This window comes from Oncorhynchus tshawytscha, unplaced genomic scaffold (assembly GCF_018296145.1).
Source record: "Oncorhynchus tshawytscha isolate Ot180627B unplaced genomic scaffold, Otsh_v2.0 Un_scaffold_7589_pilon_pilon, whole genome shotgun sequence".
In the NCBI taxonomy this organism is placed as follows: domain Eukaryota; kingdom Metazoa; phylum Chordata; class Actinopteri; order Salmoniformes; family Salmonidae; genus Oncorhynchus; species Oncorhynchus tshawytscha.
This window is the reverse complement of record NW_024609826.1, coordinates 910,391-936,004: the sequence shown is the minus strand read 5'-3', so window position 1 is coordinate 936,004 and position 25,614 is coordinate 910,391. Positions and strand designations below refer to the sequence as shown.

Sequence of the window (25,614 nt, the reverse complement as noted above, 5' to 3'; positions counted from 1 at the left end):
TTTTAGGATCACAATGGGCAAGATCATATGCTCTGGGCGGTGTTTCATCAGCATTTCTGTTGAACAGTACCAGTATTGGCAACCTGACAAACAGAGCCCATGGGAAATGAATGTCACAATTCACTGTGACGACAGTTTCATCTAACGTACGGCTGCATTATTGTGGCTTCTGCTGAGTACTTTAAAATGACATTCTTATTGATTCAAACACATCTCAGGAGGGAGTTACAGAGGGTCTCTGTCACAAATGGCACCCTATTCCCTTTATAGTGCACTACTTTTGACCAGGGTCCATAGGGTCAGAAGTAGTGCACTATATAGAGAATAGGATGTTATTTGGGACTAGGCTGTAACCCAGGAAATGCTGGGGGGAGGGGCTGCTTAACGGGCCGTAGTGAGGGAGATGTGGTGAGAATGAGAAACCAAACTCTATTATGACCTGTCACTTCCTGTCATGAGGCCAGTTAGGGGACCAGATTATGCTGCTTGCTCAATGTGAATCCCAAATGGCACCCTATTCCCTATATAGTGCACTACTTTTGACCAGAGGCATATGGGCCTTGATGAAAAGTACATTGAATAGGGTGGTATTTGGGACACACCCTCAGTGTTCACTCAGCGAACTCCCAGGGGGCAGTGGGACTGCATTTCTCCTCATTCTGCTGGGTCCTGTTCAGTAGAGAAGAAACACTTTGAAACGGAGTGAAACAGGGAGGTGCTATGCTGTATCCAAAACTTGTTCAATGAGCACACAGATTTTTTGTTTCCATTACAAACTCACCCAAATCCAGATAGCTGATGTTCTGAAAGAGCTACAAAATCGGAGATTCCCATAGATTGGAAAGCTGCCGCGGTCATCCCCCTCTTCAAAGGGGGAGACACTAAAGACCCAAACTGTTACAGACCTATATCTATTCTACCCTGCCTTTCTAAGGTCTTTGAAAGTCAAGTTAACAAACAGATTACCGACCATTTCGAATCTCACCGTAATTTCTCTGCTATGCAATCTGGTTTCAGAGCTGGTCATGGGTGCACCTCAGCCACGCTCAAGGTCCTAAACGATATCATAACCGCCATCGATAAGAGACATTACTGTGCAGCCGTATTCATCGACCTGGCTAAGGCTTTCGACTCTGTCAATCACAATATTCTTATTGGCAGACTCAACAACCTTGGTTTCTCAAATGATTGCCACGCTTGGTTCACCAACTAGTTCTCAGAGTTCAGTATGTCAAATCGGAGGGCCTGTTGTCTGGATCTCTGACAGTCTCTATGGGGGTGCCACAGTGTTCAATCCTCGGGCCGACTCTTTTCTCTGTATACATCAATGATGTTGTTCTCGCTTCTGGTGATTCTCTGATTCACCTCTATGAAGATGACACCATTCTGTATACTCTGGCCCTTCTTTGGACACTGTTATTAACTAACCTCCAGACGAGCTTCAATGCCATACAACTCTCCTTCTGTGGCCTCCAACTGCTCTTAAATGCAAGTAAAACTAAATGCATGCTCTTCAACCAATCGCTGCCCACACCTGCCCGACCGTCCAGCATCACTACTCTGACTTAGAATATGTGGACAACTACAAATACCTAGGTGTCTGGTTAGACTCTAAACTCTCCTTCCAGACTCACATTAAACATCTCCAATCCAAAATTAAATCTAGAATCGGCTTCCTATTTCGCAACAAAGCATCCTTCACTCATGCTGCCAAACATACCCTCGTAAAACTGACCATCCTACCGATCCTCGACTTTGGCGATGTCATTTACGAAATAGCCTCCAACACTCTACTCAACGAATTGGATGTAGTCTATCACCGTTATGTCACCAAAGCCCCATATACTACCCACCACTGCGAGTTGTATGCTCTCGTTGGCCGGCCCTCGCTTCATACTCGTCGCCAAACCCACTGGCTCCAGGTCATCTACAAGTCTTTGCTAGGTAAAGCCCCGCCTTATCTCAGCTCACTGGTCACCATAGCAGCACCCACCCATAGCAAGCGCTCCAGCAGGTATATCTCACTGGTCACCCCCAAAGCCCATTCTTCCTTTGGCTTCCTCTCCTTCCAGTTCTCTGCTGCCAATGACTGGAACGAACTGCAAAAATCACTGAAGCTGGAGACTCTTACTTCCCTCACTAGCTTTAAGCACCAGCTGCCAGAGCAGCTCACAGATCATTGCACCTGTACATAGCTCATCTGTAAATAGCCCATCCAATCTACCTAATCCCCATACTGTATTTATTTATTTATATTGCTCCTTTGCAACCCAATATCTCTACTTGCACATTCATCTTCTGCACATCCTACCATTCCAGTGTTTAATTGCTAAATTGTAATTCCATCGCCACTACGGCCTATTTATTGCCTTACCTCTCTTATCCTACCTCATTTGCACATGCTGTATATAGGTTTTTCTACTGTGTTATTGACTGTATGTTTGTTTATTCCATGTGTAACTCTGTGTTGTTGTTTGTCACACTGCTTTGCTTTATCTTGGCCAGGTCGCAGTTGCAAATGAGAACTTGTTCTCAACTAGCCTACCTGGTTAAATAAAGGTGAAATAAAATGTTAAAATCTGTATTTCAGCTGAAGACAGCCAAGCTGACATACAGACAGACTGCAGTGTATGACAGTGACACTGACTGCAACTTCCCCAAACTGTTGGAAGCAGCTTTGAGTTACCCACAATGAAACGTCTGTTGTGCCCTTTACCTCTATGCTGATGAATGAATGGCAACATGTAGTCTCTTTTCTGGGGTTGGACCCTTACTATGAGTACAGGAAGCAGCTCAATGGCATTAAAGGACTGAGAGCTGTGCTGCCCCCTGGTGGGGTTAGTGTCCTGGCATTGTTCTGAAGTTTCCCCTAGGTACAGATCTAGGATCAACTTCCCTTACCCCAATCCTAACCTTAACCATTATTTGGGAAAATACAAAACTGACCCAAGATCAGCATCGAAGGGTAACTATCCCTTCCGTTGTTCTGTTCCTCATCAGACAGACAGCCTCAACGCCAGGCCAGTTGATTATCTGAGGAGATGGACGTTTTTAATTTGTTCTCTAGGCAGGGATTCATTACAAGGTGGATTATATTCCCTTTTATTGTAGTAAGGCTTATCCAAAAAGAATCTTATGTCCTATAATTCTGTCTCTTTTTACTTAGTTTCATACCATGCTGATTTAATTGATTGGTACAGTGCTGTATTCTTCCGGTTGTAATAGCAACATACGCCAGTGGATGTTACTGAACCCTCCTTTGTTCACTCCCAAACCCGTCTCTCCCACTGTGTCCCACATGGTTCCATTTGGGCTTCACCCCAGTCCGTTCTGAAGCCTCCACAACCGTTTCCCTGCTCCCCATCTGTCCCAGTGGTTGCCATAGGAGCCGTGGATTTGCCATGCTTCAGTGTGGTGATGTAGAGTATTAAGTAACACAAATGGGGTTTGGTGACGAACCACACACGGGGTTAATATCCATTCATTAGACTGTTTTAGCCTCTGTCTCAGGCTTCCATCTCCTGAGTGAAGCCAGGGCATCGGAGACTAACTAGGCTGTCTGATCTCATGCTGCTGGGCGATGTAGTACATACCCAGACTGTGGTAGGTTGGATTCAGTAAGGTTGTAGTGAACAGAGATGTACTGTAACTACAGTAGGTACCCAGGCTGTGGTAGGTTGGGTTCAGTAAGGTTGTAGTGAACAGATGTACTGTAACTACAGTAGGTACCCAGGCTGTGGTAGGTTGGGTTCAGTAAGGTTGTAGTGAACAGAGATGTACTGTAACTACAGTAGGTACCCAGGCTGTGGTAGGTTGGGTTCAGTAAGGTTGTAGTGAACAGATGTACTGTAACTACAGTAGGTACCCAGGCTGTGGTAGGTTGTGTTCAGTAAGGTTGTAGTGAACAGAGATGTACTGTAACTACAGTAGGTACCCAGGCTGTGGTAGGTTGGGTTCAGTAAGGTTGTAGTGAACAGAGATGTACTGTAACTACAGTAGGTAGTAAGGTTGTAGTGAACAGAGGAGATGTACTGTAACAGTAGGTACTGTGGTAGGTTGTGTTCAGTAAGGTTGTAGTGAACAGAGGAGATGTACTGTAACTACAGTAGGTACCCAGACTGTGGTAGGTTGTGTTCAGTAAGGTTGTAGTGAACAGAGGAGATGTACTGTAACTACAGTAGGTACCCAGACTGTGGTAGGTTGGGTTCAGTAAGGTTGTAGTGAACAGAGTACTGTAACTACAGATGTACTGTAAACTGTACTGTAACAGTAGGTACCCAGACTGTGGTAGGTTGGGTTCAGTAAGGTTGTAGTGAACAGAGGAGATGTACTGTAACTACAGTAGGTACCCAGACTGTGGTAGGTTGGGTTCAGTAAGGTTGTAGTGAACAGAGGAGATGTACTGTAACTACAGTAGGTACCCAGACTGTGGTAGGTTGGGTTCAGTAAGGTTGTAGTGAACAGATGTACTGTAACTACAGTAGGTACCCAGACTGTGGTAGGTTGGGTTCAGTAAGGTTGTAGTGAACAGAGGAGATGTACTGTAACTACAGTAGGTACCCAGACTGTGGTAGGTTGGGTTCAGTAAGGTTGTAGTGAACAGAGGAGATGTACTGTAACTACAGTAGGTACCCAGACTGTGGTAGGTTGGGTTCAGTAAGGTTGTAGTGAACAGAGGAGATGTACTGTAACTACAGTAGGTACCCAGACTGTGGTAGGTTGGGTTCAGTAAGGTTGTAGTGAACAGAGGAGATGTACTGTAACTACAGTAGGTACCCAGACTGTGGTAGGTTGGGTTCTGTAAGGTTGTAGTGAACAGAGGAGATGTACTGTAACTACAGTAGGTACCCAGACTGTGGTAGGTTGGGTTCAGTAAGGTTGTAGTGAACAGAGGAGATGTACTGTAACTACAGTAGGTACCCAGACTGTGGTAGGTTGGGTTCAGTAAGGTTGTAGTGAACAGAGGAGATGTACTGTAACTACGTCTTGTGGCCAAACATGATCTTTTCTCCGAGAGACATCTTTCAAAGACAGACACAAATAAGCACATCACATGATTATGATGTTACTAAAGGTCATGGGATGTTTACAATGTTTAGGGCTCATCTTGTGCTGTTCTCAAAATAACATTTGTGCTCATCTAGCTAATCAAGTAGTCTGGAAGTACCTCAACAATATCATACAGGATGATACATCACACCAGTGTGCATCCTTTTCCCACTGGGAAAATATGGGTAAATCTGAATTTTGTTCAACATGTGTATCCAATTGTAATCTTCTCCAGTAATGTCAGTAGAAGGCTATTTTATTGATACAGATCTGTCTTATTGCGATGCACACTGAGGTAAAACTGTCATGCAAATACTGCTACTATATTACTGCCCACAAGATATAGACAAGAAGTTGAAGTCATTAACACATACAGTGCCTTGCGAAAGTATTCGGCCCCCTTGAACTTTGCGACCTTTTGCCACATTTCAGGCTTCAAACATAAAGATATAAAACTGTATTTTTTTGTGAAGAATCAACAACAAGTGGGACACAATCATGAAGTGGAACGACATTTATTGGATATTTCAAACTTTTTTAACAAATCAAAAACTGAAAAATTGGGCGTGCAAAATTATTCAGCCCCTTTATTTTCAGTGCAGCAAACTCTCTCCAGAAGTTCAGTGAGGATCTCTGAATGATCCAATGTTGACCTAAATGACTAATGATGATAAATACAATCCACCTGTGTGTAATCAAGTCTCCGTATAAATGCACCTGCACTGTGATAGTCTCAGAGGTCCGTTAAAAGCGCAGAGAGCATCATGAAGAACAAGGAACACACCATGCAGGTCCGAGATACTGTTGTGAAGAAGTTTAAAGCCGGATTTGGATACAAAAAGATTTCCCAAGCTTTAAACATCCCAAGGAGCACTGTGCAAGCGATAATATTGAAATGGAAGGAGTATCAGACCACTGCAAATCTACCAAGACCTGGCCGTCCCTCTAAACTTTCAGCTCATACAAGGAGAAGATTGATCGGAGATGCAGCCAAGAGGCCCATGATCACTCTGGATGAACTGCAGAGATCTACAGCTGAGGTGGGAGACTCTGTCCATAGGACAACAATCAGTCGTATATTGCACAAATCTGGCCTTTATGGAAGAGTGGCAAGAAGAAAGCCATTTCTTAAAGATATCCATAAAAAGTGTCATTTAAAGTTTGCCACAAGCCACCTGGGAGACACACAAAACATGTAGAAGAAGGTGCTCTGGTCAGATGAAACCACAATTGAACTTTTTGGCAACAATGCAAAACGTTATGTTTGGCGTAAAAGCAACACAGCTCATCACCCTGAACACACCATCCCCACTGTCAAACATGGTGGTGGCAGCATCATGGTTTGGCCCTGCTTTTCTTCAGCAGGGACAGGGAAGATGGTTAAAATTGATGGGCAGATGGATGGAGCCAAATGCAGGACCATTCTGGAAGAAAACCTGATGGAGTCTGCAAAAGACCTGAGACTGGGACGGAGATTTCTCTTCCAACAAGACAATGATCCAAAACATAATGCAAAATCTACAATGGAATGGTTCAAAAATAAACGTATCCAGGTGTTAGAATGGCCATGTCAAAGTCCAGACCTGAATCCAATCGAGAATCTGTGGAAAGAACTGAAAACTGCTGTTCACAAATGCTCTCCATCCAACCTCACTGAGCTCGAGCTGTTTTGCAAGGAGGAATGGGAAAAAATGTCAGTCTCTCGATGTGCAAAACTGATAGAGACATACCCCAAGCGACTTACAGCTGTAATCGCAGCAAAAGGTGGCGCTACAAAGTATTAACTTAAGGGGGCTGAATAATTTTGCATGCCCAATTTTTCAGTTTTTGATTTGTTAAAAAAGTTTGAAATATCCAATAAATGTCATTCCACTTCATGATTGTGTCCCACTTGTTGTTTCTTCACAAAAAAATACAGTTTTATATCTTTATGTTTGAAGCCTGAAATGAGGCAAAAGGTCGCAAAGTTCAAGGGGGCCGAATACTTTCGCAAGGCACTGTATATGCAGTACTGTTAGTAGTTAACGGATGCTATATCGTAGTGTTGGACTTAAGATACTTTCAATATTACAATTTGCCATGTGAACTGAACCCAAAGTTCATGTCAGGGGGCTGTGTGAGTGTTGATTTCTGGCTTGGTGGACTTTGTTTGTCATGAAGTCTGTCAGTGTCAGTGTGTCCACATGCCATTGTTGCTATAATCTCTCGTGGGCAGACTACGTTAACATAGCAGCTGACCAGTTACACAAGACTTTAGTTCCGGGTTAGCTGAGATTGTTGGGCTTCTCTTCCTGTCAGATATGCAGTTCTAGCCACACACCACAGATATTCCCACAGCCTGATGTATCCATGGGGACAGTTTGTGGATAGACAAAACAGTTGGAATCAGCCAGAGCTTTTCCATTAGTCCAGTGAGCAGTGGTCAGGCCAGCTGAATGGAATGGACTGAGACTGACTCATAGCCCGGCCCTGCACTGTTCACCAAGTTCTGCTTTTCCTCTGGGACAGACCAAGACACACTACAGCACAGTTGCCATGGCATCAGGAGCCGTTGAGCAGTGTCATCTGTCTGGTGGATCTGTGCCAGACCCAGCCTCTTGGCAAGACCACATGAATTCCAACCATAGCCAGTGTAATGTAGGGGGCTTATTACAACCATAGCCAGGGTAATGGAGGGGGCTTATTACAACCATAGCCAAGGTAATGGAGGGGGCTTATTACAACCATAGCCAAGGTAATGGAGGGGGCTTATTACAAACATAGCCAGGGTAATGGAGGGGACTTATTACAACCATAGTCAGGGTAATGGAGGGGACTTATTACAACCAGAGCCAGGGTAATGGAGGGGGCTTATTACAATCATAGCCAGGGTAATGGTGGGGGATTATTACAACCATAGCCAGGGTAATGGTGGGGGATTATTACAACCATAGCCAGGGTAATGGTGGGGGCTTGTAGGGGTAATGGAGGGGGCTTATTGCAACCATTGTCATGGTAATGGAGGGGGCTTATTACAACCATAGCCAGGGTAATAGAGGGTGATTATTACAACCATAGCCAGGGAAATGGAGGGTGATTATTACAACCATAGCCAGGGTAATGAAGGGGGCTTATTACAACCATAGCCATGTTAATGGAGGGGGCTTATTACAACCATAGCCAGGGAAATGGAGGGGACTTATTACAACCATAGCCAGGGTAATGGAGGGGACTTATTACAACCATAGTCAGGGTAATGGAGGGGACTTATTACAACCATAGCCAGGGTAATGGAGGGGACTTATTACAACCATAGCCAGGGTAATGGGGGGGACTTATTACAACCATAGCCAGGGAAATGGAGGGTGCTTATTACAACCATAGCCAGGGAAATGGAGGGTGCTTATTACAACCATAGCCAGGGAAATGGAGGAGACTTATTACAACTATAGCCAGGGAAATGGAGGAGACTTATTACAACTATAGCCAGGGTAATGGAGGGTGCTTATTACAACTATAGCCAGGGTAATGGAGGGGGCTTATTACAACCATAGCCAGGGGAGGAATGGAGGGTAATTGAGGGGGCTTATTACAACCATAGCCAGGGTAATGGAGGGGGCTTATTACAACCATAGCCAGGAAATGGAGGAGACTTATTACAACTATAGCCAGGGTAATGGAGGGTGCTTATTACAACCATAGCCAGGGAAATGGAGGAGACTTATTACAACTATAGCCAGGGTAATTGAGGGGGCTTATTACAACCATAGCCAGGGTAATGGAGGGGGCTTATTACAACCATAGCCAGGGAAATGGAGGAGACGTATTACAACTATAGCCAGGGTAATGGAGGGTGCTTATTACAACCATAGCCAGGGTAATGGAGGGGGCTTATTACAACCATAGCCAGGGAAATGGAGGAGACTTATTACAACTATAGCCAGGGTAATGGAGGGTGCTTATTACAACTATAGCCAGGGTAATGGAGGGGCTTATTACAACCATAGCCAGGGAAATGGAGGAGACTTATTACAACTATAGCCAGGGTAATTGAGGGGGCTTATTACAACCATAGCCAGGGTAATGGAGGGGGCTTATTCAACAGGCAGTGGGCAGACATAAGGCTGAAGAATCAAGCCTCCTGGTGTTGTCAGTACTGAGTGTCATTTGTTATCCGACATGTAGTTGTAGACATGTTGCTGCTCTACCACAGCGGTGGCTGGATAGGTGGAGAACAGTGGTTGTCCTGAAGTAGGGGAAAGGAACAATCAGCAGCTGTTCTGCTCTGTTGTCTACAGCCTTCTGATTCCCTCCCTGTCATCCTGCAGCACACTGAATCAGATGCTGCTCTCTGTCTCTCCCCCAGCACTGTTAATGTGTGGAATAGCATGTTCACATCTGTATCTTAGGTGACCCACGTCCTACAGAAGAGCTTTACACTTTAATATGCTTGATTCATTCTGGTTTTATTCAGGTTTCTAGGGTTCTCACAAATGTTTATTGGCTTTAGAGAGTGTGTGTGTGTGTGTGTGTCAAAGCGACCCTGTGTGGGCGCAAGTGTTGGCTGGATCTCTCTGGAGGCTTGTTTAGTTAACACACAGTACAGTAGTGTTCCCCTAATGGAGACGTGTTGAGGTAACACACAGTACGGTAGTGTTCCCCTAATGGAGATGTGTTGAGGTAACACACAGTACGGTAGTGTTCCCCTAATGGAGATGTGTTGAGGTAACACACAGTACGGTAGTGTTCCCCTAATGGAGACGTGTTGAGGTAACACACAGTACGGTAGTGTTCCCCTAATGGAGACGTGTTGAGGTAACACACAGTACGGTAGTGTTCCCCTAATGGAGACGTGTTGAGGTAACACACAGTACAGTAGTGTTCCCCTAATGGAGACGTGTTGACGTAACACACAGTACAGTCCCATTCCCCAATGGAACTGTTGATTAACAGCCAGTGGTAGTGTTCCCCTATGGGACATTTGAGGTAACACCTTGACATTGTGACTACAGTAGAAACGTGCTGAGGTAACACACAGTACGGTAGTGTTCCCAAGTGGAGACGTGTTGAGGTAACACACCTGGTAGTGTTCCCCTAATGGAGACGTGTTGAGGTCACACAGTACGGTAGTGTTCCCTCATGGAGACGTGTTGAGGTATATACTGTAGTGTTCCCCTAATGGAGACGTGTTGAGGTAACACACAGTCTGTGTGTTCCCTAAGGGCTCTGTGTGTGAGGTAACACACAGTACGGTAGTGTTCCCCCTAATGGAGACGTGTTGAGGTAACTCAGTACGGTAGTGTTCCCCTAATGGAGTGTGTATGGGCTAACACACAGTACGGTAGTGTTCCCCTAATGGAGCGTGTGAGGTAACACACAGTAACAATCTGTACGGTAGTGTTCCCAATGGAGACGTGTACTTGACATTTTTTATCATTAGTTTCATTTCCTTATTGTAGAGGGAAAAGTTCCCAGAGTTCCTACAGTTGATCTTTGCTGTTATGATCTGTTGGATATTATCCTGTCTGAGGAGGCCATCTTCTTCCCCACTGAACTGGCTTATTTCAGGTCAGCTGCACTGGGACATTTGTCTGCCTGTTGTGTTAGTCGCTCACTTGTCAGACTCATGGAGATCCTGCAGCTGTGGGAAGGGCTCTGTGTGTGTATAGGGCTCCGTGTGTGTATAGGGCTCTGTGTGTGTGTATAGGGCTCTGGCTAACAATCTGAATTTGTACTTGACATTTTTTATCATTAGTTTCATTCCTTATTGTAGAGGGAAAAGTTCCCAGAGTTCCTACAGTTGATCTTTGCTGTTATGATCTGTGGTGGATATTATCCTGTCTGAGGAGGCCATCTTCTCCCCTGCTGGCTTCCAGCTGCACTACAGTACATCCTGCCTGTAGTTAGTCTCACTTGTCAGACTCATGGAGATCCTGCAGCTGTGGGAAGAGACCGGTCTGTAGTATAGAGATCCTGCAGCTGTGGGAAGAGACCGGCCTGTAGTATAGAGATCCTGCAGCTGTGGGAAGAGACCGGCCTGTAGTATAGAGAGATCCTGCAGCTGTGGGAAGAGACCGGCCTGTAGTATAGAGAGATCCTGCAGCTGTGGGAAGAGACCGGCCTGTAGTATAGAGAGATCCTGCAGCTGTGGGAAGAGACCGGCCTGTAGTATAGAGAGATCCTGCAGCTGTGGGAAGAGACCGGCCTGTAGTATAGAGAGATCCTGCAGCTGTGGGAAGAGACCGGCCTGTAGTATGGAGGACAATGAGTGTTCCAGTCCACTGCGCTCTCCGGGCCAACAGTAATCCAGTTGACAGTCTGTTTAGGCAGCTGGGTGGGGTGGGGGGTCTGCGGTGCTGTGCTGCCATGCTGGCTACAGTATGGGGAGGTTGTTGGGGTTGGGGGCCCCATGTGACCACCGTCAGTGGCATGCCAGGCATGGTAATGCAGAGTAGCTGGGGTCACTTTCAAACGACTGCCTCTCTTCTTCCCTCTCACTCATTATTATTTCCCTCCCACTCTCTCTTCCTCCCTCCCTTCTCTCTCTTCCTCCCTCCCTTCTCTCTCTCTTCCTCTCCCCCCTCCCTCCCTCTCTCTCCCTCCCTTCTCTCCTTCTCCCTCCTCCCTCCCTCCCTTCTCTCTCTATGTCCCTCCCTCCCTCCCCTCCCTCCCTTCTCTCTCTATGTCCCTCCCTCCCTTCTTTCTATGTCCCTCCCTCTCCTTCCCCCTCCCTCCTCTCTCTATGTCCCTCCCTTCTCTCTCTTCCTCCCTCACTCCCTCCCTCCCTTCTCCCTCCCTTCTCTCTCTATGTCCCTCCCTCCCTTCTCTTTCTATGTCCCTCCCTCCCTCCCCTCTATTTTTCTCTCTCCCTCCCGCTCCTCTTTGCCCTGCCCTTTCCTGGAGAAGCGGAACATGTAAGTCGAGGTGAGAGGACACGGAGTAGGGGGCAGAGGAGCCATGAGTGAGTACTGGGCACTGTGACTTTGGGTTGGATCTATGGGGTGGTTTGGGCTTGTTTGGTGTTTAAAACTACTGAGATTCCTCACTTTATTTGGACTTATATTTTAGTTTTGTACTTAATGTCTGATTTCTTGACATTTCTATGGAATAGTGAGAGTGATTTTCCTCTGGAAATGATTCATGGTTGCTCAGCATGTTTTTGTGAAGGGGATGATTACACTATATAGCCTGGTTTTTAATGAGTACTAGGACAGTAGGTCACCAACTGATTTACATCATCTTACTGGTATAGATTGTGAAAATACATCCAATTCAAGTACACACATTATTGTTCAGTCATTTGTTTCAGTCATGTCTTGGGTAAACATGATAGGGTTGGATATGAAGACTAGTAACGTGACCTAGACACCGTTTGTAGTACTGCCCCCATGTCTGTCTCTCTCTCGCTCTCTGTCTGTTTGTCACCATGGGGTCTAGTTGTCTGTGTAGCTGGATGTTGGTTCTGCCTGTATTGGCCCTGTGCTACAGTAGTGTACTGTAGCCTGGGGATTTGAATTGAATGCCAGAGAGGTAGAGGGGACAGGAAGGACAGTGGGCCAGCGGGTGCAGAGCAGAGTGCCAGGGCCTTACAGATCTGACTATAAATACAGTCCAGGAATAATCAACAGCAAATGGTCTAGCTAGTAGCTGCCAGCACTCAGGGGCTCTCTGCAACCTTCATACAACATTAATACAACATCCCTTAGTTCCAGCTGTTGCATGGCGACAGAGAAGGCATGACACAGGTGTTGTCATACTGTATCAGTGAATATGATGTTGTGATGGATAGTAGAGACTGTTTAATGCCTGTGATGATACAGTATGTCTGGCTGCCCTTATCCAATTCATGTGACACTTCCAGCCATTGTTGTTATTTTGGTTTGCATGTCCTGGCTGTTGTTGTTCAGGAGCTTTTTATAGCTCGGAGTATAGTTGGTCGTCCCAGTTACACTTCGGAGATCTGAGCTGAATATGAAGAAGAGGCCTATAATCGGCTCTATTTAACAGAAATATGGGATTTAAGGAGTTAACTATGAATTTGTATGTTTTTACTACTTAACAGTAGTGTGTCCCCAACGTGTTGTCGTCTGTCTGTGGCAGACTCCCCTGCTGTAGTCTGTGTGTGACTCTGTGGACTCCCCTGCTGTAGTCTGTGTGTGACTGTGGCAGACTCCCCTGCTGTAGTCTGTGTGTGACTCTGTGGCAGACTCCCCTGCTGTAGTCTGTGTGACTCTGTGGCAGACTCCCCTGCTGTAGTCTGTGTGTGACTCTGTGGCAGACTCCCCTGCTGTAGTCTGCTAATGCTGCTAGGTGTTGCTGGAGACAGCCAGTAGCATGGTGTCAGTCAGTTTATCCTGTCTCAGCAGCCTGCCAGCCCGTTCTGTCTGGATTAAGGCCTGTCTGTCTGGGACACCATTGTCTGATGGAGCTTCATCGCCACCACAGATATGCAGGCCTTATGAATGCTGCTGTTGAACAAATGGATTGGAAACACGCCTGCTCACATAAACTGAGACGTTCCATATTCCCAACTCAGTCACTTCTTAGTGTGTGTGATTCTGGTGAAGTTATCTAGGAGTTTTACAGTGATGAGCTGTAACAGTCTTTGGATAGGAGTCTGATGGACATCTGGATCTGCTGAGGGAAGGAGTAAATCCCATGGCAGGAAGTGCTGGTAAGATGACTTCACTATGTTCCAGTGAAGCCCAGAGTTTACTGTCGCAAACTAGTATCTCACAGGAGAGCTTCTTCCCAGTTCCCAAGCCAATATGTTCTGCAGTCTGTGGGTTTATGCAGATTCTCCTTGTTTATATAGTATACTGTATGCCCTCTTCATAAAGCAGCTCCAGGATCTGTTATTCTGTAAATCACTGTCATATCTTGTTGTTCTGTAGCACTGTTGTGATACATAGACATCAGCAGGATTGTAGTTCCTCAATGTGCCACAAGAGGTCCTCCTACGCTGCTTTCAGTAACTCTTGCTGCACTCCCTTTATGTAAACAAACTTCTATGAAGATTCTGATGTGTAAACAAGATACAATGACACATCATCACGTATGACCATAGTTCAGAGGTCGTTGTTTGATTATGGTTTAGAAAAGCAGATTGTTCAGAGATAATAAAATTTGATTTGATTTAATAGCCTACTGAGGAGCTAAAAATGTTTTTTGAAAGGTATGTGTATGTCTTGAGCAAGACTGTTGTCGTCGTTCTCACTAGATCAGGGATCATTAACTAGATCCAGCCGCTGAACTATTATTTGGGTCAGAACATAATTACAAATCATTTGTAGACTACACATTGACCACAAGAAGCCCAAACAGATATAACATTTCACTAAAACAATATCATTTCAAACCTGGCTTACATTTGTATACCATCACATACACCGAGTGTGCAAAACATTAAGAACACCTCCCCAATATTGATTTGGCCACAGGCCACCAGTTGGGGAACCCTGCTCTAGATGATGAAGTTCAAACATGAACAGCCATTGTTCTGGTGTTTTTCAACCAGGCACCTGTTACATAACCTCCTGCTACTGTAGTGGGCTAAAACTAACCTCTAGTCTCTCCCTCTCCTCTTCTTCTCTCCCTCTCCTCCCCTCATACCATCTCCTCTCCCTCCTCCCCTGTCCTCCTCTTCTCTTCTTCTCTCCCTCTCCTCCCCTCATACCATCTCATCTCTCTCCTCCCCTGTCCTCCTCCTTTCCTCTCCTCCTCCCCTGTCCTCCTCCTTTCCTCTCCTCCTCCCCTGTCCTCCTCCTCTCCTCATACCATCTCCTATCTCCTCTCCCTTCCCTCTCCCTCCCCACCCCTCTCCTCCTCCACCCCTCTCCTCCTCCCCTGTCCTCCTCCTCCTCCCCTCTCCTCCTCCTATAGATGTGTGTAACAGTACTGATCTTCCAGAGGTGGAGATCATCAGTCTGCTGGAGGAGCAGCTGCCCCACTACAAGCTGAGAGCAGACACCATCTACGGGTATGACCACGACGACTGGCTCCACACCCCTCTCCTCTCCCCCGACACCAACCTGGACCTCACCGTGGAGCAGATTGAGGAGACTCTGAAGTATTTCCGTAAGCGCAGCGTTTGTATTTAGTTTTTTAAAGATGATTCAGACAAGGGGGCGAAGGCTTCCACAATCCCTCTGCTGGTTACTTCTCTTTCTATTCTTCCTTTTATGTGATCTGTTCTACACTGGTACACATTTGATATTCAACTGGTTCATCGCTTTAATCTTGACATTAATAATTGTATTGAGCTCATATTACAGTGTATTTTTGGAAATGGTGCAGGTTAGAGCCGATATCAAGGATTTAAAAATGAGGGTGATGTGGGTGGAAGACTAACAGCTGAGATTCTGGTGCCGTAATGAGACTGAGGAAGTCTGAGATAAATATAGGCAGACAGAGCGATACAAACACAGAGAGACAGACAGGTTGAGACAAAGGGAATGAAAGGTAGAGACAGTCATTTTAATATAGTCCTGAGCCCATATGGGTCAGCGTCAGACAGCTGGGCCCGGTTCACACAGCAAACATACCCTCTGAGCCGTGGGTGAAGCGCCACGTGCCAGTCTGCTCAGCTGCTGGTCCTATCAGCTCAGTGGGAGACGTCTGTCCTAACGTCTGTCTGTGTCTCAACCAGACATGAGGCTGGACAGACACAAGGCCGTGTGCGTGTGATAACTCTGGCTTCTTCTTGTTTTTTCTATCTTTATTTAACCAGGCAAGTCAGTTAAGAACAAATAGTTATTTACAATGACGGCCTACCCCGGCCAAACCCTCCCCTAACCCGGATGACGCTGGGCCAATTGTGCGGTGGTTGTGATACAGCCCGGGATTGAACCCGGGTCTGTAGTGACGCCTCTAGCACTGCGATACCAATGCCTTAGACCCCTCTGCCACTCAGGATCTGATCTGATCACATTCTGATCTGTCCTTGTGTATGACGTTTATGTCAACCGGTTATCAGCAGCCTTCTGTTGTGAATGTAGGTCATACTGTAGAGCTCAGGAAGGTTAACAGCATCAATCAGCAGATATGTGTTGGTGTTGATACAGTATCTGTACTGTTGTGAATGTAGGTCATACTGTAGAGCTCAGGAAGGTTAACAGCATCAATCAGCAGATATGTGTTGGTGTTGATACAGTATCTGTACTGTTGTGAATGTAGGTCATACTGTAGAGCTCAGGAAGGTTAACAGCATCAATCAGCAGATATGTGTTGGTGTTGATACAGTATCTGTACTGTTGTGAATGTAGGTCATACTGTAGAGCTCAGGAAGGTTAACAGCATCAATCAGCAGATATGTGTTGGTGTTGATACAGTATCTGTTGTGAATGTAGGTCATACTGTAGAGCTCAGGAAGGTTAACAGCATCAATCAGCAGATATGTGTTGGTATTGATACAGTATCTGTACTGTTGTGAATGTAGGTCATACTGTAGAGCTCAGGAAGGTTAACAGCATCAATCAGCAGATATGTGTTGGTGTTGATACAGTATCTGTAGTGAATGTAGGTCATACTGTAGAGCTCAGGAAGGTTAACAGCATCAATCAGCAGATATGTGTTGGTGTTGATACAGTATCTGTACATGTTAACAGCATCAATCAGCAATGTAGGTCAAGGTACTATCTGTAGAGCTCAGGAAGGTTAACAGCATCAATCAGCAGATATGTGTTGGTGTTGATACAGTATCTGTTGTGAATGTAGGTCATACTGTAGAGCTCAGGAAGGTTAACAGCATCAATCAGCAGATATGTGTTGGTGTTGATACAGTATCTGTTGTGAATGTAGGTCATACTGTAGAGCTCAGGAAGGTTAACAGCATCAATCAGCAGATATGTGTTGGTGTTGATACAGTATCTGTAGTGAATGTAGGTCATACTGTAGAGCTCAGGAAGGTTAACAGCATCAATCAGCAGATATGTGTTGGTGTTGATACAGTATCTGTAGTGAATGTAGGTCATACTGTAGAGCTCAGGAAGGTTAACAGCATCAATCAGCAGATATGTGTTGGTGTTGATACAGTATCTGTAGTGAATGTAGGTCATACTGTAGAGCTCAGGAAGGTTAACAGCATCAATCAGCAGATATGTGTTGGTATTGATACAGTATCTGTACTGTTGTGAATGTAGGTCATACTGTAGAGCTCAGGAAGGTTAACAGCATCAATCAGCAGATATGTGTTGGTGTTGATACAGTATCTGTTGTGAATGTAGGTCATACTGTAGAGCTCAGGAAGGTTAACAGCATCAATCAGCAGATATGTGTTGGTGTTGATACAGTATCTGTACTGTTGTGAATGTAGGTCATACTGTAGAGCTCAGGAAGGTTAACAGCATAGAGCTCAGGAAGGTTAACAGCATCAATCAGCAGATATGTGTTGGTGTTGATACAGTATCTGTAGTGAATGTAGGTCATACTGTAGAGCTCAGGAAGGTTAACAGCATCAATCAGCAGATATGTGTTGGTGTTGATACAGTATCTGTACTGTGAATGTAGGTCATACTGTAGAGCTCAGGAAGGTTAACAGCATCAATCAGCAGATATGTGTTGGTGTTGATACAGTATCTGTCAATCAGCAGATATGTGTTGAATGTAGGTCATACTGTAGAGCTCAGGAAGGTTAACAGCATCAATCAGCAGATATGTGTTGGTGTTGATACAGTATCTGTTGTGAATGTAGGTCATACTGTAGAGCTCAGGAAGGTTAACAGCATCAATCAGCAGATATGTGTTGGTGTTGATACAGTATCTGTTGTGAATGTAGGTCATACTGTAGAGCTCAGGAAGGTTAACAGCATCAATCAGCAGATATGTGTTGGTGTTGATACAGTATCTGTACTGTGAATGTAGGTCATACTGTAGAGCTCAGGAAGTTGAACAGCATCAATCAGCAGATATGTGTTGATACAGTATCTGTACTGTTGTCTGAAAGACTGCACTGTAGGATGCTTTAATAACAGATGCTCTGGTACTTTAATACTCTGATTACGTTGTCGCAGATGTAGACTACAATGACAGTCCTGCAGCGTTGGTTCAAATAGTTACTGATACTGATGTGAGGATAGACTCCAGTGTTCTCACAAGACAAGACCACTTTGTTGTCACATTTGTGTGCAGCGTAATACAAACCTTTGTTTCCAAACTGAGATTCTTTGATAGATGGTCTTAGATATTGTACTCTACTCCTTGATTAAATTCACAACTAGGTTGTAGATTTATATCACCAATCTGGTTTCGTCAATTCCGTTCTTGTCACTTGTCTTGTCATTTCCGGTCTTGTCACCTGTGATTGTGATGTCACAAGGAGGATAGGCAGCAGGGTGGTTCATTGGTCTTCTGGCTAGTCAGCTGATCCCTGATAGGCCACTCCTACTCTGATGCATCTTCTACCACAAACACATTACACTCCATATGATGCATTACTGATGGCATTATACACCGTTGAATCAGTCAGCAGGCAGGTTGATGAAGTGTTTCTATAGTCGCTGAAATAATCATCATTGTTTGATTAATGGCTGTCTATTAAATGACATCTGACCTTTTGATTTTCTGACTGTCAAGTGGTGCTAGAATTAGTCAGTGTGCTCTTTATCAAAGGGACATGCTATTAAAGAAGTAGAAGCATCTGATATTATCCTGCTGTAAATCAGTGTGGGGGAGAGAACTATATTCCCCACTATAAACCTATTGAATGATTTCTTAATATCATTCAGCAAGGTGAACTCCCTGCCCTGTAGTAGAGGTGTTGTACCAGACCAGGCAGATATGAACAGAGAGCTGGTCACCGAGGCAGCAGCAGTAGCAACACTAGCCTGCATTCAGATGCTACTCAGTGCTGGAGTAGGGAGCCAGTCTCCATGGCAACCTCACAGAAGGATGTACTGTTGGGAGAAGGGGAGGGTGAGCCAAGGAGAGAGAGGAGGGACGAAAGCAGGTTGCTATTGACGAAACAGTTCAGAGGGAGGAGCATGCCTCTGACATTTCCCTTCCTCATTGGCTCGTGGCCCTCCCCAGGCCCCTCCCTCATCTGTGATACAACCTTGACTCACCACCAGGCAGCAACACATTCCTGCTGCATAACTGTGTTTTGGGCTGCGTTGCTTTTTGAGAAATATCTCTCTTTCCTCTCCATCCCATCCTTCCGCTCTGGTACCAGTGATAAAATGTGCTGTACCACGTGGTCTCCTCGTCATGGTAAACTCCTAGAGAACTCAGAGTATGTAATGAAAGGATGGGCAGGTGTTCTCGTGACCTCCGCAGCAGGACAGGAGAAGATGGTGGTGCTCCTCTTAGCTGAAGGGGACTGAGTATGCAGAAATTTGTGGAGGCGGATTACTATGAGCTAGACTGGTACTATGAGGAATGCACAGATGGTAAGCCTGATGGGGACGGTTATCCATCTAGCTGTTATCTAACTGTGTTGTTAATGGGGCTATATGTGGGAAAAGGGAGGGAGGGAGAGGGACAGGGAGGAGGGCTAGAGGGGATGATTTTGCTGGTAGGGTGGTTATATACTATAGACTGTATAAATCTGCCGGTCTCTCTCTTCACTCCAGTATGTATTGCGTCAGTCACATGATGCTGGAACCACTGAGTCAGGGGCTGCTGTGTTGCTTCACTTTGCTCTGGTCCGTCTGATAACAGGTGCATTTAACTAAGTTTACCTCAGCCAAGGAGGCCATGGCTGTAGGACGAGGCTGTAGCTAATTCTCTTACTCTCATTTTGTTGTTGGATGTGATATCAGCTTCTGTTGATTGTAACCAGGGTGAATTAGGAGCAACAGAAACTGTGGCACCACAAAACAAGGCTGCTATGTAAATGTAGCAACGAAGGGGAATGACAAGGTGTTTTTCATAGAGCGCACTGACTACCCATGGAGCTTTAGTATTGCCCTGCCATTGTGTGTGTGACTGGGAGTAGAGGGATGTATAGCAGTCCTATAGATCTGTACAGTCAGACTAACAGTCCTATAGATCTGTACAGTCGGACTAACAGTCCTATAGATCTGTACAGTCAGACTAACAGTCCTATAGATCTGTACAGTCAGACTAACAGTCCTATAGATCTGTACAGTCGGACTAACAGTCCTATAGATCTGTACAGTCGGGCTAAAAACAGTCCTATAGATCAGTCGGGCTAACAGTCCTATAGATCTGTACAGTCGGACTAACAGTCCTATAGATCTGTACAGTCGGACTAACAGTCCTATAGATCTGTACAGTCAGACTAACAGTCCTATAGATCTGTACAGTCGGACTAACAGTCCTATAGATCTGTACAGTCGGACTAACAGTCCTATAGATCTGTACAGTCGGACTAACAGTCCTATAGATCTGTACAGTCGGACTAACAGTCCTATAGATCTGTACAGTCGGACTAACAGTCCTATGGATCTGTACAGTCGGACTAACAGTCCTATGGATCTGTACAGTCGGACTAACAGTCCTATGGATCTGTACAGTCGGACTAACAGTCCTATGGATCTGTACAGTCGGACTAACAGTCCTATGGATCTGTACAGTCGGACTAGCAGTCCTATGGAGCTGTACAGTCGGACTAGCAGTCCTATGGAGCTGTACAGTCGGACTAGCAGTCCTATGGAGCTGTACAGTCGGACTAGCAGTCCTATGGAGCTGTACAGTCGGACTAGAAGTCGGAATAACAGTCCTATAGATCTGAGTCCTGTTCAGTAGCAGCACAGCATCACACAGCAATATAATATGGAAATGTTTTACAGCAGCTTCACCAAGCAGACTACAGCTATCCCTGTTTCCCCTGATTCTTTCAATGAGCCATCCAACATGATCAGTGGCCCTATATATAGAACAACGGCCTATACCCTTGGCTGAAGATGTTTCCATAGATGATGGTCATATATAATGAGAAGAGGCCTATTCTGTTGGATAAGATCTCTTTGGTAATGCTGTTTTTATATGATGTTATATATGATGTTCGAGGACTCATTTACCACAGTAGATTGTATTGCGGGGGCCTTTTGACATTTTAATGTCCACCTCCCCTACTACCGGTCTACTCCAACAGTTAGGACAAGTCTAAATGACATGGTTTTATATTCACATGGTTGATATCCACAGTACAGCGCTGCAGAGTGTTTCTCTTTCCAACTATCCTCACGTCTCTAGAGATCTCGTCCAACAACATGATTGGACAGTCAGCCAGTAATGGACTAGCCACTAGCCTGGTCCCAGAGACTTTATGTAGCCAACCTTCCTGTCGTTCATCATCACGCCAAACCACCGCTAGCAGAGCTGATGGGAGCTCATAATGAAGCAGACAGTATATGGAAGGTTTGGAGGGGAGGCTGTGCTGTGGAGACTGGGGCTCATAATGAAGCAGACAGTACATGGAAGGTTTGGAGGGGAGGTTGTGCTGTGGAGACTGGGGTTCATAATGAAGCAGACAGTACATGGAAGGTTTGGAGGGGAAGCTGTGCTGTGGAGACTGGGGTTCATAATGAAGCAGACAGTACATGGAAGGTTTGGAGGGGAGGTTGTGCTGTGGAGACTGGGGTTCATAATGAAGCAGACAGTATATGGAAGGTTTGGAGGGGAGGTTGTGCTGTGGAGACTGGGGCTCATAATGAAGCAGACAGTACATGGAAGGTTTGGAGGGGAGGTTGTGCTGTGGAGACTGGGGTTCATAATGAAGCAGACAGTATATGGAAGGTTTGGAGGGGGTTGTGCTGTGGAGACTGGGGCTCATAATGAAGCAGACAGTATATGGAAGGTTTGGAGGGGAGGTTGTGCTGTGGAGACTGGAGCTCATAATGAAGCAGACAGTACATGGAAGGTTTGGAGGGGAGGTTGTGCTGTGCTGTGGAGACTGGGGCTCATAATGAAGCAGACAGTATATGGAAGGTTTGGAGGGGAGGTTGTGCTGTGGAGACTGGGGCTCATAATGAAGCAGACAGTACATGGAAGGTTTGGAGGAGGTGTGCTGTGCTGTGGAGACTGGGGTTCATAATGAAGCAGACAGTATATGGAAGGTTTGGAGGGGAGGTTGTGCTGTGCTGTGGAGACTGGAGCTCATAATGAAGCAGACAGTACATGGAAGGTTTGGAGGGGAGGTTGTGCTGTGGAGACTGGGGCTCATAATGAAGCAGACAGTACATGGAAGGTTTGGAGGGGAGGTTGTGCTGTGGAGACTGGGGCTCATAATGAAGCAGACAGTACATGGAAGGTTTGGAGGGGAGGCTGTGCTGTGGAGACTGGGGCTCATAATGAAGCAGACAGTATATGGAAGGTTTGGAGGGGAGGTTGTGCTGTGGAGACGGGGGTTCATAATGAAGCAGACAGTATATGGAAGGTTTGGAGGGGAGGTTGTGCTGTGGAGACGGGGGTTCATAATGAAGCAGACAGTATATGGAAGGTTTGGAGGGGAGGTTGTGCTGTGGAGACGGGGGTTCATAATGAAGCAGACAGTACATGGAAGGTTTGGAGGGGAGGCTGTGCTGTGCTGTGGAGATGGGGGTTCATAATGAAGCAGACAGTACATGAAAGCAGGGGAAGGTTTGGAGGGGAGGCTGTGCTGTGGAGACTGGCGGCTCAGTGGGCTAATGCCAGACGAGGGCTCCAGAAGGCCAGGGACAGCCTGGCCAGGTTCAGAGCTGCCTGGATGGGCCTAGCTCCATGATCACATGGCTGGGAGTCTGGCAGGGACACAGCCCTGGGTGATGCTCAGAATATTGATCACTTCAGCAGTGAGGAGGGCATGGACCTTGTATGTACATCTCCCCACTGGAGCAGGGAGGGAAGGCTGCCAGCCAAACTCTGCCAGCCTCCCCTCTTCCTACAGTACCCCTCTCCTCCTCCCTCTCCTCCACCCCCCTCCATCTCCACCCTGCTCACAAAGCCCAGGGCCTACAGTTCTATTGGCCTGGGAGGGGGAGTTGGAGGGAGGTGAGAGGGGCTGTCCTCCTCCCTCTCCGCTACCCCCCTCCATCTCCACCCTGCTCACAAAGCCCAGGGCCTACAGTTCTATTGGCCTGGGAGGGGGAGTTGGAGGGAGGTGAGAGGGGCTGTCCTCCTCCAGTCTCTCCATGCTGGGAACATTATCAGTGCACACAAAAAGGGCCTCTGAGGCAGACAGGGAGGCTGAGGTGGGGGTTGTTTTGGGGGGTTAGCCACAAGCTATTGTGGATACTGTATTGTTTCAATAGGAATGTGTGGTTGCATTCAGTATTCCCACACTAGCCTACAGTACTGCCAAGGATATTACCAGAAGTTAAATGAGATGAATGAAAATGATTTGGACATGGGATAATTGAAAGAAACATGTTTAATTGGAGAGTTATGTGAAATATTTGGTGATGGTGTTCTAGGTTCTATGTATGGGATCACGGTTGTTTTTTGTCAACCGTTTTAATCAGCCGTTATGGGAATAACAATGTTTTTACCAGCCGTTATGGGAATAACAATGTTTTTATCAGCCGTTATGGGAATAACAATGTTTTTACCAGCCGTTATGGGAATAACAATGTTTTTATCAGCCGTTATGGGAATAACAATGTTTTTATCAGCCGTTATGGGAACAACAATGTTTTTATCAGCCGTTATGGGAACAACAATGTTTTTATCAGCCGTTATGGGAACAACAATGTTTTTATCAGCCGTTATGGGAACAACAATGGTTTTATCAGCCGTTATGGGAACAACAATGGTTTTATCACATGGGAACAACAATGGTTTTATCAGCCGTTATGGGAACAACAATGGTTTTATCAGCCGTTATGGGAACAACAATGGTTTTATCAGCCGTTATGGGAACAACAATGGTTTTATCAGCCGTTATGGGAACAACAATGGTTTTATCAGCCGTTATGGGAACAACAATGGTTTTATCAGCCGTTATGGGAACAACAATGGTTTTATCAGCCGTTATGGGAACAACAATGGTTTTATCAGCCGTTATGGGAACAACAATGGTTTTATCAGCCGTTATGGGAACAACAATGGTTTTATCAGCCGTTATGGGAACAACAATGGTTTTATCACAAGTTAACTGGCTTTCACACCCATAATAGTTTGTCTAGCCGTTTACATGTGTCACTGGAAGGTTGATGATTTGTTTACTGTTGCATTGCTCTCAATGTGACTAGTTTGATAAAGCCAGTGTGTGTCGATTGATTAGAATTGTGGTCCGTATTATTTGTGGTCTGTTACCTTATATGAACTGTTGCATTTATATTTTTGTTCAGTATACACTGTTCTTCCTGTATGCTATTTCATCAAGCTCTGTATTTCCTAATGGTTCCTGGTCTGTTTATTTGGCTCTCAGTATGTAGCTTCTGCTTTGAATAAGTAGGCATCTGCAAATTGAGTCACCTGTGGATTTGACTGTGGTGAGGCAGGCTGGGGCCCCACCCTGACAACAGGTGTATGTGTCTTATGGTGTGCTCCGCCTTGCACTGTTTCCATGGAGAGTCTGGTGGAACATACCATTTCAACGCTTGAAAAGGGGGGTGAGCAAATAGACACATTTAGACTTGATAGGGATAAAACTATAACTTATTATATGGTTATATTAGTCCTTGTCACATAGCTGACATTTTGAATTGACTCCATGCTCTAATCTAAACATTCAAAGTCCTGTCAGTCTGAGAATAGTTCAGTGCCACTCCCCTGCTCCGGTTCCACAGTGGGCTGTCTTCTAGTCATGGACAATAGAGGGAGAGAGAGCGGGAGGAGGGAGTGTCTGTGACTGTGCCTTGCTGTCCTCACACAAACACACACATACTGACTTAGACACACACACTCTCTCGCTGACTGAGACGGACTGTCACACACACACACACACTTAGACATGGCTTTGGACTTGAGACAGCTGGGCTCTGCTGGGCCCCACTAGCCTAGTGTTGGTGTTAGCATGTCACTGCTCTGTCACAGCACCCCAGAGGACAGCTTGGAGTATGTCTGTTCACCTGACCACTGTGATGGAGAGGAGGAGGAGGAGAGGGAGGAGGATGAAGAGCAGCATACTCTGCAAGAAGGTATACTAACTGGAGTTATGGGAGCTTTGCTGGTCCTCTCATTCACATAGTGGTTTTGAACCACATTGTTAGACTGCTGTGTCTCTCCTGCTCGCTGTGTGTGTCTCTCTCCTGCTCGCTGTGTGTGTCTCTCCTGCTCGCTGTGTGTGTCTCTCTCCTGCTCGCTGTGTGTGTGGCTCCTGCTCGCTGTGTGTGTCTCTCTCCTGCTCGCTGTGTGTGTCTCTCCTGCTCGCTGCTGTGTGTCTCTCTCCTGCTCGCTGTGTGTGTGGCTCCTGCTCGCTGTGTGTGTCTCTCTCCTGCTCGCTGTGTGTGTGTCTCTCCTGCTCGCTGTGTGTCTCTCTCCTGCTCGCTGTGTGTGTCTCTCCTGCTCGCTGTGTGTGTCTCTCCTGCTCGCTGTGTGTGTCTCTCTCCTGCTCGCTGTGTGTGTCTCTCTCCTGCTCGCTGTGTGTGTCTCTCTCCTGCTCGCTGTGTGTGTCTCTCCTGCTCGCTGTGTGTCTCCTGCTCTCCTGCTCGCTGTGTGTCTCTCTCCTGCTCGCTGTGTGTGTCTCTCCTGCTCGCTGTGTGT

At 46.0% G+C, this 25,614-nt stretch overlaps 1 protein-coding gene across 15 annotated transcripts in view; it reads left to right on the top strand.

The window, feature by feature from the left end:
* The window catches only part of trak1a (trafficking protein, kinesin binding 1a), an 84,351-nt gene that overhangs the window by 22,042 nt on the left and 36,695 nt on the right, over positions 1 to 25,614 (top strand). For 8 of the 15 annotated variants that reach the window (XM_042319121.1, XM_042319120.1, XM_042319108.1 and 5 more), the window contains one exon: positions 14,911 to 15,105. Coding sequence is in view for 7 of the 15 variants with exons in the window: in XM_042319108.1 (XP_042175042.1) it covers positions 14,911 to 15,105 (195 nt within the window). In the remaining 8 variants the exon portion in view is untranslated. Of the gene's footprint in view, positions 1 to 11,890; positions 11,990 to 13,683; positions 13,703 to 14,910; positions 15,106 to 19,120; positions 19,413 to 24,784; positions 25,050 to 25,614 lie in introns of those variants that run through there. The other 7 variants (XM_042319115.1, XM_042319122.1, XM_042319109.1 and 4 more) reach the window with 6 other exon arrangements.